The sequence below is a fragment of the Rhinolophus ferrumequinum genome, chromosome 3 (genome assembly GCF_004115265.2).
Source record: "Rhinolophus ferrumequinum isolate MPI-CBG mRhiFer1 chromosome 3, mRhiFer1_v1.p, whole genome shotgun sequence".
NCBI lineage: Eukaryota > Metazoa > Chordata > Mammalia > Chiroptera > Rhinolophidae > Rhinolophus > Rhinolophus ferrumequinum.
Window position 1 is genome coordinate 74,365,387 of NC_046286.1, and position 15,857 is coordinate 74,381,243.

General features: G+C 41.2%; 1 protein-coding gene across 2 annotated transcripts; it reads left to right on the top strand.

Annotated features, from left to right (window-relative positions):
- The first annotated feature begins 2,979 nt into the window (after positions 1-2,979).
- Positions 2,980-15,239, top strand: HEY2 (hes related family bHLH transcription factor with YRPW motif 2). 2 transcript variants are annotated; one of them, XM_033103636.1, is made up of 5 exons: positions 2,980-3,227; positions 5,145-5,223; positions 5,357-5,440; positions 7,720-7,801; positions 11,793-12,613. In XM_033103636.1, exons 1-5 carry the CDS (start codon positions 3,145-3,147, stop codon positions 12,476-12,478), a joined length of 1,014 nt encoding a protein of 337 aa, XP_032959527.1. In that variant the 5' UTR covers positions 2,980-3,144; the 3' UTR covers positions 12,479-12,613. The 2 variants fall into 2 exon arrangements, with proteins under 2 accessions (XP_032959527.1, XP_032959528.1); XM_033103637.1 differs by lacking the exon at positions 2,980-3,227 and adding an exon at positions 4,277-4,376 and having other exon boundaries at positions 11,793-15,239.
- Positions 15,240-15,857: the final 618 nt, after the last annotated feature.

The following is a 15,857-nucleotide window of genomic DNA, read 5'->3' on the forward strand; positions in this document are numbered from 1 at the left end:
TCCCCTCCTCCAATCCCTTTAGATCCCTGGTCCAGAGTTCTTTCCTAATGACATTTCGTTTCTAGGAAAGTCCTTCGTATCGTCGGTCTAATTACCTCATTGTACAAATCTTTGAAAAAGGAAAGAACTGCGGTTTGCTCTGCGCGCGGGCGTTTTCTTCTGCCGGGCCTCCTAGGAAGCCTGCAACCAACTTTGGCTGAAAAGGATGTCGCTGAGGGTCGACGAGGTTTGAAATCCCACGGTTCTCTCATCTTGTCTATTCTTTCTCTCATCTTGTCTATTCTTTCTCTCCGCCTGCACCACCCCTACATCTCCCTTCCCAACCCCGCGACAATCCACCGCCGTTTTTAAGTACGCTGACGCCTTTTAAAGAGTTTCCTCCCGTTTTTCACTCCAACCCGAGAGGTACTTTTAGTGGAAGACCGATCAGACACGGTGCCTAACCAGGGGATAGCCAAATGGAATACTTGAAAGGAAATAAAAGACTAATTTATAAATTTCGTGCTGCCTAATTGCAATTAAATATTTTGCAGATAAGTGACCATATAAATCTTATCATGGTGTTCAAATCTTCGAGGTCTTTTGCCCTATGCGTTCTTGTTCATTTAACAGACTTATATACCGCTTACCATGTTCTAAACACTTGTAGAATATGACCTTCTTTGCTTAAAAATATTTTTAAGCGACATTAAGTCAATGTGTGGTTTTCGAACGTCCCTGCTACTTTTTTTATAACATGGTACCGCGGTTAAGTCTTCAAAGAAAAATATGGGAAAACTATATCCAGTTGCTACTTTATTGCAAGCAAACCATTTCCCTCTTTGCAATTTTTCACAATTATTGTAATCGAATACACCAGTATAATGGGAAAGAACTCTTTTTTTTTTTCAACGATGATCTCAGGTTTTGCCCCCCAGCGTTTGAAATCGCCGACTAATTTGCTCGCGTGGCAAACGTTAATTGCACCTGTAGGCATTCACTTTTAGAAAAACATGCAGCCCTCGCTGAAAGTAGTGAAGGTCGAGTTCGCGCCAGGCCCGTATTGGAGCGTTCCTCTGCAGTCTGCGCCGACTGGCCAGTGGCGCATCCTGCGACGAGATGCCGGGCTGATCCGCAAGCCTGCGGCTCATCACTCGCTGGGCTTAGCGGACCGGGAGCCAGTGGGATGCGGGCCGGCTCAGATCCATGCAGCAGGCTCAGGACGCTGGAGCTGCAGCCGAGCAGACGCACGGGAACCCGTCCTGAGGCCCACAGCCAAGCTGGGGGGTCACAGCCCCCGGCGGCCCGGCTGTCCTAAGCTGACCGGGTCCAGCCCCGCCAGGCCCCGCCCGACCCCCGCCGACTGTGTTTGCCCGGAGTTAAATTTCACAAGTCAGAATGGAACGTTTCGGGTTTCTGTTCACACGGTTATTGCAAGGCAACGCGGTGGGGACCGTACAAAAGAGACGAGGGAGTGTAGGTTAAGGAGTTTTGTGTTTTAATGAGGGCTTAACACGTTGGCTGCAAGTCCTTCCCGCTCTCCCCCTGCCCAGCCCCAGCCCGGGCCGGGTCTTTCACGTCGCATCCTTTCCTTTTCTCCTCTCCGCCTCGCGCGGGTCTTGTGTGAGGAGAGAAAGGAGTGTCAAAGAAACACTCTGAGCAGATCCCCGGAAATATATGAATCGGTTCGTGGCGAAGGGTGGTGGTGACTGGTAGACACCTCTTTCTTAGAAGCTTTTCTCCTATAAACTCGGAGGTGTCCCGGCGCACTGAGTGGAGTGTCCGGCTGTCCCCCGACCAACCCGCCGCCCGCCTCCCGGTACTGCGGCTCACGGGCGGGCAAACTGACCATCACGGAGGTACATCTGCGTAGCCTGTTCAAAAACACCGCAGAGCATGGAGAGAGAGAAGCTTGAAAACATGTTTTGAAAGTACATCTAGAATTTTTACAACCCACGTTGTCCAATGCCCTAAAAACTGGACACGCATTCGAACTTTAGGAAACTGAAAAAATTCAGTTTAGGATATTGAAAAAAATTCAATTTCCAAGAGCGATTTTTTTTTCACGTTCGGGATTCTAATTAAATCTACGGCAGCGACTGCACCCACCAAAAACTCGAACTTGCAAAAGTACTAAAATTGTGTCTTGAAATACCCGCATTATTGCTCTAGCCCTTCCTGCCACCAGAGTAGACATAACTCCAGCCCACGGTCTACTCGGCAGGATCAACTATCCAAGCCCCATTGGTCAAATGAAAACAACTGATTTAGAGCAAATCGAATACCCTGTGGGGGGCCGACCTCTTAGACCCTCCGACCGCCAGCGGTTAGGTACCTGGTCGGAGAAACTCACGTCCTTATCTGTTCACAGCCCAGAGGCTGCGGAAGTAGCCCCGAGAGTTGCTCGGAGAAAAGTAACTTTGATTCAAGATTTTCAAAACCCCCAGAGGGCAAATGTGACCGCCAGGGTCAGCCACTCAGCAGTTTGGGTCCAGACAAGGGACAGCCGAGTGGGGAGGCTGTGTTTAGCCACGGCGCCTCTCGACGTCACACACACTCGCTCACACTCAGCCACGCGCTTGGGGTTATTCTTTAAACAGAGGATTGAAACTTGACCGGCAGACGGCGGGGCGAGGAGGAGGGCCAAACCCCGAGGTCCAAGAGCCCGCCCCGCACCTGCCCGCCCTCGCCCACGTCTGCACGCTTCCCCAGTTAGAGATAGCAGCCTGGCGCTCCCGCTCACCGCGGTCTCTCCCTGCCCGCGCGCAGCTCCACGGCCCCAGGTGTAAGGCCGCGTTCCCACGCCTCCGCCGGAGCCTCGCGGCAGGTTAGGGCGAGAACGGACCCGCCCCTTCGCCCCAGCCAATCGTGGCCACTCCGATCCCGAGGAGGCGGTGCCCGCCGGGGCGGTGAGGATCTGCGCGCGGGAGGCGGGCGAGGTAGCCCCGCCCGCGCGGGGGGGCGTGGCCGGCGCCTGCTCTTGCGGCGGAGCTGGGCTGCGGCGTGGGAAAGATCCGCGAGGAGCCGACCGCGCCGCGGCGGGAGCGGTTCCTGCCCGGGCCCAGGGAGGGAGGGAGGGAGGGAAGAGGCAGGCAGGGAGAGCGCTGCGCCCGGCTCGGCGTCCGTGGCTCCGGCCGGGCTGCGCCCCGTGCCGTCTTCGCCGCGATGAAGCGCCCCTGCGAGGAAACCACCTCCGAGAGCGACATGGACGAGACCATAGACGTGGGGAGCGAGAACAATTACTCGGGGTGAGCTCAGGCTTGGCGGGAGCTGGCCGGAGCCCGAGGCGTCGGGGAGCTTTGTGCACGAGCAGCTCCTTGGAAATCCCGAGGCTCCTCTCCGCCGCGTCCTAACGGAGCGGGGAAAGTTTTGCCCGAGAAACTGAGTGGTGGGCGCTCACAGAGCGTGCATTGGGTGGGGCGAGGGATGTCGGTTTTCACTGTAGGGGTGGGGCGCAGAGGACCGAGGACGCGACAGAAAAGAATACAGGAGTTGGCGAGGGAGGGTGCCGGGTTGCCAGCGTGGGGTACACGGACAGGCACGTCCCGGCGATGGGCGACGCCCCCGGCCCTGAAACTGTGTTGGGGAGCACTTTCAAAATGGGCCAGGCGAAAAGAGAAACAAATTGATTTTTTTTTATTTTTAAAGAAACTAAAAAGATAACTTCCTTTCTGTAGAAATTAAAGCAGTTTGCGGATGTCAAGGCTAAGTAGGTTGAGCTTTCCAGGTTGACGTGTGTGACTTGGCTGACAAGAGAGTGAGTGACAGATGTAAGGATCGGTTCTGGCATCATCTCTGTGACTGCTTGTTCTTAAGTCTGGAAAAGATCGAGGTCGTGATCACAGAAGCCAGACCTCCACTTTCCAGTGACAGAGGGAGATTACCGAGGCATTTTAGTGCCAAGGCGGGTCAAATGATAATTGCTTCTAATTGGCATCCTCAGAAGCACCTTAATTATTTATCTGCAGCTGTCACTCAAAGCAGAATTCTTCCTACTTTTGGAAAACTTGCAATACTGTTTTTTCTTTCAATGCTGTTGTTCTAATATATACAAACCAAAGCCTGAAATCAGCAAGAGCAAAGATATTTATATGAAACATTGTTTGCAAAGTATCTTCTAATTTTAAAATGTTGTTGTATCATCTTAAAAAATGAGATCAGAAAAACAGAAAATACGTGAAAGTCGAAACCAGTTGAAAAGGTGTGGGAATGAGGGAGACAGTTAATTCAGAAATAAGATCCAGAAGTGAGAAGGTGAGGTAATAAGATCCTGGTGTGTGCAACATTTCTAAATGAAAGAGAATAACAGGAACCTGGAGAATTTGAGAATATAAAGAAGCACAGAATCCATGAATTATGAAGAGTAACAAATAAAACTAGAAAGGATGATAAAAATTGTAAGTGGCAAAGTAACAATTTGATTAAACTTTCAATATAAAATACCTTTTCGTTAGGAAACCTAGAGGTTTCAGTTTAGATTGAAGGCACAAGGATACTCACCTACAAGTTTCATTTTCAAAGTGAAACATTTATCTGCGTAGTATTGATCTAATTTTAATTTTTGTGCCTGTGGCAATTAATTGGGGGCATTCTTTTGGAAGATTAGCATACAAAACATTAAATTTGTCTTTTTTTTTTCCTGTTGTGAGATATGACTAATTGAAGTTTTGAAATACTAAGATAACTGCTGTTTATTTTGAAGATTGCATCTAGGTACAAGTTTCACATGTGATGACTGTATATGTTTGGTAGTGGTGCTAAACATGGCCTTTATTTTAAAATAGCTTTGCTTTGTTCAGTGTGTCTGACCGGATTGAGGAGGAGGATGCTATTAGAGATTAGTTGACTTTTAAGAAACTAATGTCTAACTTCTCACCCTGACTGCCCGTAACTATTTCACTGGGAGACGTAATGAAAGTTTAGGGATGTTTTTGCCAATGGATTTGGCATCTGGGATTACTCATTAAAATTTTTAAAAAGGCATGATTCCTACTTGCAAAGAGATATAAGGGCTGAAAGCATAGTATGTTAAGAGTAAAGAATAAAGAATAAACACAAACCTGAACTGTGCAATTACTCTGAATCTTTAATGGATGCCATCAAGTACCCAGAAGAAACAATTGTTATGGTAATACAGCACCTGACATACTCTTCCTATTTCATAGGCAAAGCACTAGCTCTGTGATTAGATCGAATTCTCCAACAACAACATCTCAGATTATGGCAAGAAAGAAACGAAGAGGGGTATGTGGTTTTTCTTTCTTTTTATTTCATGTAATCCAGCCTAGTGTGTAACAGTTGTGTTTTTCCATTATGAATAATTTTATTTTTTGTGTGTTCATAAACTTTTGTTGTTGTTTTTCTTTCTTTGGGATAGATAATAGAGAAAAGGCGCCGAGATCGGATAAATAATAGTTTATCTGAGCTGAGACGACTGGTGCCAACTGCTTTTGAAAAACAAGTAAGCTACCCTCACCCCTTACCACTCCACCAAAAATCTCAAAAAATCTGATTCTCAACTGGGAATGTGGGTTCTTGTTAAAGCTCATTAAAATAATAGTATATGTGCTCTGATCTGGCACAGAGCAGTGATTTCAATAAAATGCTTTGTTGTGGCAAAACTATTAAAAACATAATCCATCGTGAAGTTGAAAAACATTTCCATTCTTGAGCTTATTTTCCCCTTAAGGGTAACAATGTTCATGCTTTCTCTGTTCTTTCTATGAAGACCAGTAGTGGTTTTGTTTAAAACCAAATTGTATGTAGTATTCAAAAAAAAGAGATATATGTGAAATTTCATTTTTGTCTCAAATAGTTTTTTAAAAAATAAGCTTTTATTATAAAAATTACCAAAGCCCAGAAAGTAATATCTGTAGCTCTACTTTCTAAATAATAATACTAAAAAAATTTACTTACCAAACGACTTGGTTTCATTTTTAATTCCTGGATTAACAGAATGATGTTCGATTTACAACATCTTTTTTGAAGTTTGGTAAAAATCAAACTAGCCATATGCCCCCTTTTCAAATATTCCTTTACAAAAAAAAAAAAAAATTGCCCACTTAAAAGAGTAGGAAACCAAATATTTAAATCTTTCTTTGTCGTTTTGGAAAAGTTGTTCTCCTGCTGCCATGGTTGATGGCACAGATTTCTAAGAGCATCTTTCAAAGAATGTGGCATCATACCCCTTTTGAAAATACTTTCAATTTAGAGTATAATACAGCAGTTGTTTGTTTATTACATTTGTTGTTTATTTCATGATTCACAAACATTATAAAGCAAGCCCTACAAAGCCCTTGGAAATTATCCAGACTGCAGTTTTGTTATTAGTCACTTTCACTGAAACTACTATACATCTTCATGGAAAAATTGAACATTAACAGAAGTACAAGATGTAATATGCTATTGATTATACATTTTTAAGAGGAAAAAAGCCACCCATTCTGTATTTTGAAACTGTCTTTGATAAACTAAATGTAATGTGGAAATTATAGTTTTGATATGGTAACATTTTCAAATGACAATAGGCTGAAAATGAAAAATATCAGTCATCAGTGATGTTTTTACTTTGAGTACTGTTATGAGCACAGTTATGAGGCACAGTTAGTTTGGTGATTTATTTTTCTTGGTATGTTAGATTTTTTTCCCTTAAATGTAGACTTAAAACAAACTTTAAAAGCAAACTTCAGTTGTTTGGCAGTTACCATAAACACAGACTTTCCCATTTGCCAGGCTTGGCTACCAACCCGTACTGAGCTGGCCCTGTCACAATATGATTAGAAGGGTGTTGTTTCAAGCAGTTTAAATAACTGGCATTCTCACCATGTACTGGGTGCTGATAATTTTCACAAAACAAGTAAAGCATAGGAACCTGAAATAACTTCAGTTTCCTTTTCAGAAAAACATATTGATTTAATTATTTAGCTCTTCCAGGAAATTGAAGCCACCCACAGCACTCTGAGAGTTTGAGGTAGCACATTTTTATTTCACTTGGTGTCCCAGAGGTTGCCTTTTTTTAAAAGGGGGGAGGGACATAAAAATATATTTTCAAGACAGTTTTATTAAGAACTATTTTAAAGGACTCAAATATCCTTAAGTATTTCTGATGCTTACAAGGTAAGTAAATTATGCTTTCTTGTTTATGATCCTGGGATTCACAGTGACACCTGCTGGTGATTATTGGGGGAAAAAATCATTAAAAATCCCCTTTTGCAGTTTTGGTTCTGCTTACCAGTGGTCTAATATGAATTACCTTAAAGACTTGTTAGAATTTTCTACTTGAAAAAATTACTTTCAACAATAATTTGCTAAGATCTTATCTCCTTATTCTCTAGATTTTATTCAACTGGTCTAGACTTCAGCATAATATAGGACTACTGGATGTATGTAATTGGATAATAAAATAAAGTGTATTATTAACCAGGGTACTGATTGGATGTGAAGTTTGCGATTTTCACAATTATAATGATTTTAGTGGAGTGATATTGGGAATATAGTTATTCTTATGATTAAAAAATTATTATGCCTTTCAGTCTTTAATAGTTAAAATGGGAAATATCTGTGATTGGGTGTGACATAGTAATTAGTGTTTTCATGTAAAGTTTGAAAAGAATTCAGGTTTTTCTATGAAAAAAATTAAACTTAAACTTTTCTAGTGAGAGGGAAAATTGAAAATCCAGTGTAAAATGTTCCAAAATAGTTTCCATAGGACTTATAAGATTTTATTATTTGATTATGCAGGGATCTGCAAAGTTAGAAAAAGCCGAAATACTTCAAATGACAGTAGATCATTTGAAGATGCTTCAGGCAACCGGGGGTAAAGGTAAGTAGGTGACTTCATTTTCCCCACTTTATACCTTTCTTTTTTCATCTTTTTCTTCCTAAGATTATAAGGAAGTCATAGCTGAACAGTTCTTTAACAAGCTGAGATAGAAGGTCCCAGATTAAAGCCGTGGAAATCAATGCTAATGGCAGGATTGAACTCGTGGGAAAGAACTTCTGGAACAAAAGAAGCACTTGACCCTAGGCTTGTGTTTGCTTTCATAATACTGTGGGAGTAAAGCTTCATTCACGGCAGCCTGGTCAGAGATTTGTTTGGGACTTCAGAAGTGCATGCTGAAATCTGTACAGAAAGACAAAACAAACACACAAACATCCAAACATAAACAGGAGGTTAGAGGCAATCTTTTTCTTTTTTTTCTTCTTTCTATTCCCCTGAACCCCTCATTAAACCAGAGCTTGGACTCAGTATAATTCAGCTATTCTAAAAGAAGTGACTCTAAAATTACTTTCATTGTTGTTTTCAGATTTCAGTTCATCTTAGATTTAGATCAGACAGAGCATTCGAAGTGCAGGGAGTGAATCTGTGCTGGAAACTGTTAATGTGAGTAGTCATTCCTGCGGAGAGCAAACAGAAGCAGATGCTTTGAGCCCAGTGTCCTGGAGAGATGTCCTTTGTACTGGATAGTGATTTAGGGAAAAATTGTCCAGGGGGTCAGGGTTGGACCCTTACCTATGCTAAAAATAGACTTGAGATCCTTAAAGCTGTAATATTCATACAGATTTCATTGTTCCGTTTCTTATACATCACTCAGACTGGATTTCGCTCTTTTGTATCTTTTTTACCCTTCAAGCAAGCCTTTGCCATTCATCTTAGCCAAAGGAGTTATTTAATATATTTCACAGCTGGTTAAGGACAGGGTACCACAAGGGGCTAAGTGCTGCTGCACCTACCCCCTGGAGGCTTCTCTGTGCTCTGCACCAGCCTTTCACTACATAATGTCATAGTTTGTACTAGATCAGGGCCAGAATAGGGAATTGGAGGGAAGTAGCTGGTTACCACGTAGTATGGAAATATTTCCATTTTAACTCCACTGTGGCCATACCATTGAGGACCTGTGGAACACAGCCCTGATCTTTCACCTGTGTCAGGTGCGGGGGTGATCATTGTATAGGGAAGCCCACATGGTATGACTTACCTTCAGTTGCACCTTCTCAAGGAATCTTCCTGAATGAATGGGCATGGAATTGAGATTTCTACTCATTAAATGTAACCCTAAGCGTAGGATGCAAACATTCTTACATAATGGAAAAGAGAACTGGGTGAAATCTTAAAAACCAAGGATCCAGCCCTTCCTGGCCACTGCCTCATCTTTGACCTGAGGCAGAAGTACAAAGGACACTGCTGCACTGTGAGGCATACCCCAGTGCTTTGAGCTCTACAGGCCCCATGATTCTGTCTCTACACCTGCTACTTCAGGATATTAGGAGAACCACTGAGTTAGGGATAGTGCAAGAGAAGTTGCTTGATTGCTTTGCCTCCCTTGGCGTTGTTAGCCACAAGACTAAGAATTCTTATCAGGGTTTCAAATATTTGGCATGAGCTATACTTCTAAAGAGGAATATTTTTCTTATGCCTTATTATAAAAACTCAGTTGCTATTCTTGGCTACTTGAACAGTCCGAAAATTCATCCCAGAATAGTTTATCAACGACATTTCCAGGCAAGCACCATACTAGTGGCCTGACTGCCAGGTCATTAGAAAGGTCATCAAGTAGGAGAACGTGTAGGCCTTGCAGACTGGGGGCTGGCATTGTGGGCTCGCACCATCTGAGACTCACAACTGCTATGGGGGCCTCACCGTGTAGTGGTGAAGAGCATGGACTCTGCAGTTAGGGTGCCTGGTTTCAAATCTGGCTCTGCCGTGTATTAGCTCTTTGACACTGGTAAATGACTAACCTGCTCTGAGTTCCAATTTCCTCATCGGTAAAATGAAGACAGTGCTAGTGTCCACCTCACAAGGTTGTTGTGAGTTTATTCACTTAAAGCCATAGCATAGTGATGGCACAGACTATGTGGAATGGACCCATGTGCTATTATTTTTGGCCCAGGATCCATTCACAGCAGACAGTGGTTCATTGTCATTTCCCTATGTATTCACCAATAGGATAGGAATTACATAATTTATATTCCTTAAGGTGCAACAGAGAACTCTGCCATATACAGCAACCTATAGCTGGCAGACCATAAATTTCAATTATTTCATGCCTGCTCATGAAAATTCTTGGAAGCTCCTATGGTTCCAGTTCTGTTGGTTCAATTCGTTAGTCTTATCTTGATACTGCAGTCATTTCTAGGAGGATTTAGTAGAATAACCTAAATTTCTAAATCCCTCTGGGTTTCTGAACTCTGTCTACTCTGATGATTATCTCCCACCTTCTTTCATGGAAGTCGGAAGTCTGAAAAGTCCCACAGAGAATCTGAGGATTCTCGTGTGAAATCTTTCTGTGGAGCCTGCTTCTTTAGCAAGAGCTTTTCCTCCTAATCCCAGGGGCTTTGTCGCTAACTATGCCGAAGTTCTGGGATAACTATTTTTCTTGCTGATCTTCCACATTTCATGATATTCTCTTATCTCATCTCTGTGCTGTTACTTTTTAATAGTGTATATTTTTGCCCCAAATGTCTTTTTGACATTCAAATTTCTGTTGGAGTTCTAGCTTTAGGATTTTGAAATTGTGACTACTGTTTTTCAAAGTGCTTTGATTACAGAATAAGATAGTTTAATTATTAATAGATAAATTAAACAGGTAATACAAGGATAATGTAGTAAATGCCTTAGATGAAAATAACTGTTTGAATGTGTACTTCTCATTTATGTATACAGACATCCCAAAAGTGAGTAAACTTGTAAAAGAGACTAAACTTATAATTTGAAAATTAACTTTAAAAAAAAGTTACAAATGGTAAAAAAATCTGAAAAGGATATATTTTTACATATTGGAGGTCACTCATTCAAAATAGTGACATTTCCCCAAGTGCCTAATTATTACTGTATTCTTAAATTGACACTGATAATAATCAGATATTACTGTTTTTCTATTCTAATGTATTATCTTTGAGTAAAAAGGGATTCTCATAGCTGTGACCCAGCTCCAGCTATTTTTATGGTAGTAACCTTAGGCGTGGGGATGAATGCATAAACACTGACACAATTAACACACATTTTTTTTCTTGGGTGGATGCCAGGAAAAAGTAAGCTAACCAGTGAAGGGAATATATATTTGATCTTCAAGAAAAGTAAGAGTTATAGTAAGTTTATATCAGCAAAGCGGCCTTATATTGCCTGATAGAAAAACAAGATCTTCAAATTAGTAACCAAAAATATTTTTTAATCATTTTATTTTTATTAAACTTTTTCGTGCAAAGTAATGCCATGATGTTTTCACTTTGTTGATAAAAAACTCACTATGAGTCAAGAAGCATTTTTTAATTTGTTAAGATATAATACGTGATGGTTCGAGAAAAGTCCTCTTTTAGAAAGTGCTAAGGCTGTTAACCTGCGTTTCAAATCTGTTATAAAAGACAGTGAGGGTGTTTCAGATAAAGCCTTTAATCTCCAACTCATGTGACAGAGACAGAGAGACTGGAACTCTGTATTACCATGAAAAAGTTAGACTAAGGAGTTTCACTATGCCACAATACAAAAGGAGAGACGCTATTTTTTTATTCCTGGAAATGTTTGAAAGATGGATGTTCTTAATTTTAACCCCCACTGTGATATCTGGTTGCAAGAACAACTGTAGTATAAAGCATTGCCAAAGTTGCCACACATGCAAATTGTAAGGTACACTTTCTTAACTTCTGCAAAAATTAACAACCGTAAATAGCAGGCAACATTCTCAGAAAGGATCGTCATTCTACCTAACTCTTCCGAAGGACAGAGTGGAGCATGGTCGGTGGTTACTCTTAGTAATGGGATCATTTTCTGTCTCGCTGTGTCTCCTGGCCCCCACTTTGCTCAAACCCCCTTTTAGGCTACTTTGACGCACATGCTCTTGCCATGGACTTCATGAGCATTGGATTCCGAGAGTGCTTAACGGAAGTGGCGAGGTACCTGAGCTCTGTGGAAGGCCTGGACTCCTCGGATCCACTGCGGGTGCGACTGGTTTCTCATCTCAGCACGTGTGCCTCGCAGCGGGAGGCGGCGGCGATGACGTCCTCTCTGGCTCACCACCACCACCCCCTACATCCGCACCACTGGGCGGCGGCCTTCCACCATCTCCCCGCAGCCCTGCTCCAACCCAACGGACTCCACGCCTCGGAGTCAACGCCTTGCCGCCTCTCCACAACTTCAGAAGTGCCTCCTGCCCACGGCTCTGCTCTCCTCACGGCCACATTTGCCCATGCAGATTCTGCCCTTCGGATGCCGTCGACGGGCAGTGTCGCCCCATGCGTGCCACCCCTCTCCACTTCTCTCTTGTCCCTCTCAGCCACTGTCCATGCGGCTGCTGCAGCGGCCACCGCAGCAGCACACAGCTTCCCTCTGTCCTTCGCAGGGGCGTTCCCCATGCTCCCCCCAAACGCCGCTGCAGCAGTGGCAGCGGCCACAGCCATCAGCCCGCCTCTGTCAGTGTCAGCCACGTCCAGTCCCCAGCAGACAAGCAGTGGAACAAACAGTAAACCTTACCGACCCTGGGGGACAGAAGTGGGTGCTTTTTAAGTTTCCAGTGAACTTCTTGCAATAGTAACTGAATGTCCTTCATTTCAGAGTCAGCTTAAAACCTCTGCACCCGGAGGTAGCCATGCAGATGTCTACAGATCCACAAAGGAACAATAAAGCTATTTGAGACACAAACCTCACAAGTGGAAATGTGGTATTATCTTTTTCTATTTTTTCTTTTTTTGTTTAAGGCAGCTCGATAACTGATATCAGCAACTTTTGAAAACTTCACACTTGTTTCCATTTAGAGTTTTCCTGGAAAATATATGGACTGTACCATCGAGCAATGCATCAGTATATTTGAGTTGGAGAAGAAAAATGTCCTGACTGAATTCTCTTGAAACTAGATGGAAAAAAAAACAATATTTGTTTTTATTAAGTGCCTGAGCTAGTAAAGTTTTTTGTTTTGTTTTTTTCTGAACGTAGAACATTGCACAAGTAAAGAGTGGAGAGGTTAGGTTAAGAAAGGAAAGGGACAGACTTCGTGTGTTAAGCTGCAGACATACGATGCCAGACAAGAGTACTCTGTTGAAACCAACAGGTTTTTATTGGCCAAAAGGATTGCTGAAAATAATTTTCAAGTTGAAAGGCCTAGTTTTATCTTAGTTTGCTTTCTCTGTACAGACTTGCCAAGTGATGACATTCAGCAATGCATTGGTATAAGCAATTATTCCATCAGTGCTCAGATTAACAAGTATTTCTGCCCTGCCTGCAAACAAATCCCCAGGCACTTTTTTATCCATGGCTCAAAATATGGTGCTTCTTTAAATAAACTGTACATTTAGAGAGTGCACCTAGGAGCATTGCCTACTGTATGCCCACCAGAGGCTATTTGATTCAGGCCAACTTGAAAACTCCAGTTTATAAAAGCTTAGATTAATTTATTCAGTTTCATTTGGACTGTTTCACATATTTATCCTCCTCGTTTTGTCCTGATAATGAGCATTGTCTATTCTTGTCACCTTTTTTGGCAGAAGTTGCATTTCTGGAGGTGATGAGACAGGGAGAGAGCATTGGGAAGAGAAAAGCCATGATTTTTAAATGCTCTTTGTCAAGCTCGCGATTGTGTTTGATCCCAAATCAAGATGAATGTATGCAATGGGATGTACAGAAATTATTTTTGCCCATGCCTAGACTAGTGCTACATAATGGTGTTTTTGGTTTTGTTTTTTTTATTTTGTTTAATGACAAAATAATCTCTTAATACATTGAAATTGAACACGTGAGATTTTATGTTTGAAAGATAAAAACACAGCATGTATTATTATGCACTTCATTTCTCTGCTGTGTGGAGAAAGCAATGAACCTGAGAATGTTAAACATTATGCAAAATTATACTTTTAAATATTTGTTTTAAAATTACTGTACCTAGTCTTTTGTGCATTACTTTGTAACCTTTTTTCTATGCAAAAGTCTACATATCACTAATTAAATGAAGTCCTTTTTGACTATTTTTATGTGGATGAGTTGCTTTGCAGAGTGGAAAGTTGATATGAGTTGCCTTCCTTCACTAACAAGTTAAGCCATGGTTTTATTTTTTGCTTTTTCAAAGTCATTTGACATAATTCACAACTTGCTTGAAAATAGCATTTATCTGAGCTTGTAAATCAATTAAGCGTAAGTGGATATGACGTTATTTGGAGACAGGAAGTGATTAGTTTCCTCTGCCTTTCATTCTTAATCATGGTTCTTGGAAAAGTGCAAATACAAGAATAGTATACCCAACATAGGATAATAAGCTAGAATGTGTCATACGTTTTGTAACTCAAAAACATTTGTAGAGTGTTTTTAAAAATCACATGCATACATGATAGGCATATATATGCCTCCTGATGATAAATCCTCTGTACCTACCTCAATGAAAATTTCTTTTGATGCTGTAAAAATTATATAGGTATGAAGCCTGAAAGAGACTATTTCAGAGTTCTTAAAGCTATTGGGCCAAACATATTAAATGAATAAAAATGTTTTATTATGCATGTCAATTATGTTCAAAGTTAAAGGAAAAACTGGGGGGCTTCTTATTTTAGTTTTGAAAACAAATATAGTTCATCTAATTTCTTCTGTCTGGAAATGGGTAAAAAAAAAAATGAGCAAAAACAGATCACCTTGTTCCTCCTATCTGTAAGCTCTGTGGTTATGATGTCTTCAGTTAGCTCTGGTGGAATTAGGTAGCAAATAAGAAAATGGATTTAGTTGTTTTTGAAGTTTGCTTTTGAATCATAATTTGTAGACAACTGGCATAGAAATATTTTTTTATTTAGGATCTAATAGCTGATTCTGTGCCTATTGTAATGTCAGCATTTAAACAAGTTTTCCTTTCTGGAATGTAAATGTTTTAGAGATCAGAATTTTTTTTTTTAATTTGAATTAAATATTTTAAGATAAATCCCCTTCTTCCTTTCCTCCCTTTCTCTTCCTTTTTTTCCCTGACATTTTTTCCCCCCACAGGTACATATGGGTTATTATTTTTCAGTTTAATTGATTAAAAGATTTGCAAACCAACTTACCACATAGTTGCTAAGGGTTGTCCATGTTGCTAAAGATAATCATTGAGAGTAAATTCAGTCATTTAAACTTAATTGGTCCTCAATCATTGTTTCACATCATCAGCTTTTAACATCACATACCACTCTTTCTATTAATTTTATCACTGAGTTTTTCATCTTTGATCAAATGTTTTGTGAAAGTGGTATTCCACCTTTAGGTGTGGTAATTTTCATGTTTACTACCAAAATGGGAAAGAAATTGTGTTTATAGTTCAAGAGAAAAAGAACATTTAAGGTTTGATGTATTAGTGGCTTTTATTTGTGTGAAAGTCCCAAAATAAACTCAAAGGAATTTTAATAGGAAAAGGGGGTGGGGGAAGGAAAAGGGACATTTTTAGAAATCTTGTTTGCCCAAATGTTAAAAGCTATATGTATGCCGAATTAGAACGGTTTTGTATTTCACATGAGTGAATCAGGAGGTATTTATTGAGTAACTTCTGTGTACCCAGCACTGTGCTGTATATGTCAGGTTTCAAATGGTGTGAAGTAGCACATAAAAGTGAGACGCTACTGCCTGACAATGATAGGTATGGCCACCATCCTAGCTTTCACGGGGACCCTCAAAAGAAGGCAGTGCCCTAGGAGTAAGGAAAGGGGTTTCTGGAAATTGTTTGGGAGACTTTTTGCTCTCCTTGGAATCTTTTGCTATTACAAATGTGATATTTAGTATCATAATCAAAGAAATCTGTAGGACTTTTAAAGTGATGTTGAAACATGGAAAAGTCCAAATATTAACTTGAGTGATGGCTCTATGGTCCACATGTACATAAGTATCAACAATCATAATGAAGCCTTTTAGATAATCTTCCTTATATATTCAACTTGTTCTT